General features: G+C 39.0%; 1 protein-coding gene across 4 annotated transcripts; it reads right to left on the bottom strand.

The window, feature by feature from the left end:
• Positions 1 to 203: 203 nt before the first annotated feature.
• LOC148038102 (syntaxin-61-like) lies at positions 204 to 3,473 on the bottom strand. 4 transcript variants are annotated; one of them, XM_087668961.1, is made up of 8 exons: positions 3,279 to 3,473; positions 3,029 to 3,140; positions 2,457 to 2,570; positions 2,221 to 2,334; positions 1,216 to 1,376; positions 723 to 957; positions 569 to 634; positions 204 to 447 (listed from the first exon to the last, which is right to left on the bottom strand). In XM_087668961.1, the coding sequence occupies exons 2-8, from the start codon at positions 3,080 to 3,082 to the stop codon at positions 340 to 342; spliced, it is 852 nt and encodes a 283-aa protein (XP_087525087.1). In that variant the 5' UTR covers positions 3,083 to 3,140; positions 3,279 to 3,473; the 3' UTR covers positions 204 to 339. The 4 variants fall into 4 exon arrangements, with proteins under 4 accessions (XP_087525087.1, XP_087525096.1, XP_087525080.1 ...); XM_087668970.1 differs by having other exon boundaries at positions 723 to 942; positions 3,239 to 3,472; XM_087668954.1 differs by having other exon boundaries at positions 3,239 to 3,472.
• Between the last annotated feature and the right edge of the window lie 1,131 nt (positions 3,474 to 4,604).

The raw sequence follows: 4,604 nt of genomic DNA on the forward strand, positions 1-4,604 counted from the left end.
GCTTTTCAGCTATCCCAGACTTCTTGGACCCTCTTGCTTAAACCAAATAACCTTTGAGGTTGTAACTAATCACATCATATCCAACACATCAAAGTGACGCTCAGGGAAAGTAGAGAGCTGCACAGTTCAATGCCACCCGAAAACCAGTGTAACAAAAGAATGCCTTGCAAACTAAAGACACACGGAGTGCAGTAAGACCAAGCTGAACTGAAGCATTTTTTCTGCACAATCAGAGTTGTAGTACAGAAAAAACTCATAACAAGGTCAAAATTTTGCTATATCCTGGAGCACATTCTTTCCCAAAATTGAAACCAGCCAGTTCTCATCAGGAATGGACTTCTAAGAGAATACAAGAAGAATCAAAACCATTAGTAGAATTACAAGAAAAATGATCATCATGATCTGTCCTTTGGCTCCTGCCTTTTTTATTACATGTGCCACTTTTTTCTGTATCCACCAAACAAATAAAACCATCAGCATAAATATTTTCAAAGTGTTTTAGAGTCTGCTGATTTAGTATGTATGTGTTAATCACATAAAAGGCCAGAATTAAACCTGCAACATATACCTGGACAAAATCCAGTCGATTGGCTGTGTTTTCCATCTCTTGTCCAAGTTCGTCGATTAACCTCTCCTTTCGATGTAGACAACAGTTCAGGATTTTAGATTATGCTCGTGTAGACTAGAAATACAAGCACTTGGAAAAAACAATTACAACTCACTTGAGAAATCAGCTCATCATGAATGGTCAGGCCAACTCCACCTAATCTTTCCACATTAGCACTTAGCTCATCAAGATCTTGGTCCTGCTCCCTGAAATATGAGAAGGCTAAAAACTTCAAACAAGTTGTTCCCATCAGCAGTTGCATCTCTGTTCTTTTGCAAACGAGCAGTGGGAAAAAGCTCGCAACCCTCTCCCTGTTCATCTTGGAAGCCCCTGACCTTGTGATAGTCAACCTCACAAAGCAAGATGAAGAACATGAATGACTCAACAAGGCAAAAAGGAGTTTCACATAAACAATGCATATTGTTAAATCAGGACAAAATATGTCAAGCCTCTACTTGTTGATTGAGCTTGAGGAAGGTCCATAGAGTGATGGCCACAGAATACAATGCATTACTTTGTGACTTGCTAACATTCTGAATGTTCTCTAATGCAAAGCAGGATCCAACCCCATTAGCATCATTCAACCATGACAAATGTAATCAGCTCACCTCATAATCAGGGCCTGTTTATCTGATTCAGACACATAGAAGTCTTCATCATCATGAGCAAGAGCATAATTTGGCCTTGCCTTTGATGAATTGACAGGTAGCATTGTCAGCTCTACTCGCTTGTTCTCTGTTTCTTGAACAGTCTTTTTTATCACGCTGATCTGTAATACAAACAAGCAAGGATTAATCAAGCTATAAATTTACTTGATTGACTTCACAATCCTCCCATTCTTTCTATGTACCGTAGGCAGAAGAAGACAAAGACGAAGAAACATAAATGATTTTAAACCACTTCCTTCATCTTGTTCACAAAAACAAGGGCCAAAAGCTTGTGGCTTGAAGAAAGACACTAAATTGCCCGGCAGACAAAGTATCTACAAGGCCTTCAAGATATAGGTTCACTACCTCACAAGGTTTTACGGCTATACAGTGCAAAATGTAGTGTGGATTGATGAGAGCCGAAGGAAACTGCTCTTTTAGTGATGTGACCCATACATGAGATGAGCTTGAAGGGCTCCATCTATTGGATACACAGATAGTGGCAGTTTTTTTTAAATGGACACAATATCATGCAAGCAGCAACAAGGATTCTGAGGGTGCAGCTATTGGCCAGCACTTTGCACACTGGATAATCAATGGACAGCCACAGGTGGCTGGTTGGGGAGGTTTTGGTGGCTTGTCACAAAAGTCAGCTTAACAAAGTGGTTAGGCCTTGGTCAACCTTACAACAAAGGCTTTGAGGACATAATTTTCCATCGTTTCACCACATTAATTGCATCATGGACCCAAGATTTACTGAGATCACACCAATTCACACTACAGATACATATTGGAATCATCCCCATGAAATCAGATCCTTGAACTCAGATCTGTATCACCAATGGATCATGCAACCTTTTAAGGCAGACTATGTGAATGAACTTAACGCTCCAAGGCCTACATGTTCACCATTCATTTGACAGGTCTGAACTTAAAGCAGCTAGGCACAATGCACATTGAAAAGACCTGGTTTCGTGTTGAGCTTGTCCATTTCTTCCTTAGTGTAATCTCTGCACTATCAAGTCCATACCGAGCAGGATCTCTTTCTCCCACAGCTATGGCTCTATCAAGTTCATCCACCTTGCCAACAAAAACCGCTTCTTCATAACCAACTAAAAAGAAGATGCAAGCTAGGTTTAAAAAACACTTGAACATTTGTTTTAACTCGGTATAAATATAGTACGCACAATCCAAGAAATTACCTGCCGATCAATGCTCTGGCAAGCTGCAATAAGATTTTTCCCTAATTGAAACCTTTCCTGTGAGCTGATAGAAAGTTGCTCCCATTTTTTAAAGTCTGATTGAGCTTTGTTTACCTGTCATATAGACAAGTGACAATAAGCATCGATGTGAAACTGAATGAAACTCCAGAAGTGCACAGTAAGGTAATATCTGGACATTGTCAAAATTCATAGAAGTATTTCTATTTCGGCCACGCTTGTGACTCTCTACTACGGTAATGAAAATCAAGATTTGCTAAACACTGATAAACCCAGTGGCCTGAAATCTGACAGCAATATGTGCCAGACTTTCTAAGAGAAACTTTATATTTCTCCTTCCATATCCAATGTTTAGTCCTATAGATTTGATACATGGCGTTTCCCATCAAGGAGAATCAAGTCCTGTGTCCGGCTATATTCTGATAGCCGTAGCGAGAATAAATGTCGCACAAGCTATAATATCAAATCAAAACACTCTACCTTAAGATCTGATTTGAATCGCAAGGGCCACGGCGATTACAAAAAAAAGAGCAAGATTGAGAGCCGACACTCACCGAACCTTGGACTTCTTCTTTTACAAGGTAAAACGGATCTTGTGCGGCTGTCATGGACTTTGCCTCCTAAATTTCCAGCTGTGCAAGCTCTCTTTTGTTTCCTGCACAAGCCCTGAATGGTGTGCTTCACCTCAGTGATTGTTGGATCAACCGTGGGAAAAAGATTCATATCACAAAACAAGGCTTACTAGAAGTTTATTAAAAACATACTTGTTCATCTCAGTTGAACTACCAACATTCTAAGACATACAAAATAGACTGTCCACAAAGCCAAATCCCATGCAAGTAGAACAGGTTGCTCATTCCCGATTCAGATGAACAGGCAGCACTTTCGCACTTGTGCTCCCATTAGATCACAAGGGAAACAAGAGACAATGGCTGGCAGTAAGCCAAATAGAGAGAGACGGTGAAATCAGAAGAGAGAGAGAAAAATGAATTTCGTCGTATGAACAAAATGCATGATCTTTTCAAGATATGTGGAAATAAAGTAATTAAGTAAGCGGGGCCCTTCCCACGCAAACAACAACACGTATGAATTCTTGGCCATGCCCAGTAATTAAGTTGTTAAGTAAAAGAGGCAGGCCCTTCCCAGTAATTAAGTAATTAAGTAAAATAGACCTATTCTCACAGCATCCAAGCCTCATAGCAAACCTAATACCATATCTATACTCGTATACTATATTGTTTAAATGTGTATATTATGCGGACTAAACCTCATCTCACAGTGCCTCTATACAATAATCCCAAAGCTCACAAATTTTCCATCAAAATAAAATTATGAATAAAAGACTCTCTCTATATTTTTATTTTTATTTGGTCTATTTGTATTTATATTTATATCAATGTTTATATATTTATTACATTGGCAACTAATGATTGTTTTCTCTCAATGAATTTCTCTTTTTTTTTCATTATTTCCTTTCTCTTGTAAAAAAACTAGTATTTACTTTTTATAAAAAATAAGCATAGTTGTTTTTGTGTTATTTTTAATAGTATAGCTTTTAATCTTGTGAAGAGTACTTGTTATCATATGTTTGAGAGATGGAAGAGTATGTCCCACTCGCATGTGTTGAGGTGTCAACTGCCCTAACACAAATAAGATGAGAGACGATGAGTGCGCACTCACACATGCTGAGGCATGATCAAACCCCCACATGAAGGAAATGAGGGAAAATGGATATGTTGACCTCATTACCACATACACATCTACTTATTGATCAAACGAACCTTATGAGAAGACCATCCTGAAAAAAAGGGTGGAGGTGGAGATTGATGGAGAAGAGAATGGAGGTGGAGATCGAGAAAGAGGAGGGTGTTCTCCTCCATCTGCCTCCCCCTCTTCCCTTTCTTCACTTTTAACGCCACCCCTATAGCATCACCAATGAGATATGTTGTATTGGACAATATGTGTAAATAATAGTTTTTCAATAAAAATATTATCAACTTTTTGGCTCGGATCTTTAGGATATGTGGCCCATTTGCAATGTCAAGCTTAGTGGCATGCCTAGTACAATATGATTCTGTGTGTGTGTGTGTGTGTGTGTGTGTGTGTGTGTGTGTGTGTGTGTGTGTGTAA

Source organism: Lygodium microphyllum, chromosome 3, assembly GCF_053477565.2.
Source record: "Lygodium microphyllum isolate KBCC chromosome 3, Lygodium_microphyllum_v1.1.10, whole genome shotgun sequence".
Taxonomy (NCBI): domain Eukaryota; kingdom Viridiplantae; phylum Streptophyta; class Polypodiopsida; order Schizaeales; family Lygodiaceae; genus Lygodium; species Lygodium microphyllum.

Bases quoted from the DNA above. Each gene is read 5' to 3' on its own strand.
- LOC148038102 (XM_087668961.1), bottom strand. From the start codon at position 3,082: ATGACAGCCGCACAAGATCCGTTTTACCTTGTAAAAGAAGAAGTCCAA. The intron at 958-1,215 runs GTGAGCTGATTA...TTGCTTTGTGAG, and splicing joins AAACAGGCCCTGATTATGAG to GTTGACTATCACAAGGTCAG. The intron at 635-722 runs GTGAGTTGTAAT...CTACATCGAAAG, and splicing joins ATGATGAGCTGATTTCTCAA to GAGAGGTTAATCGACGAACT.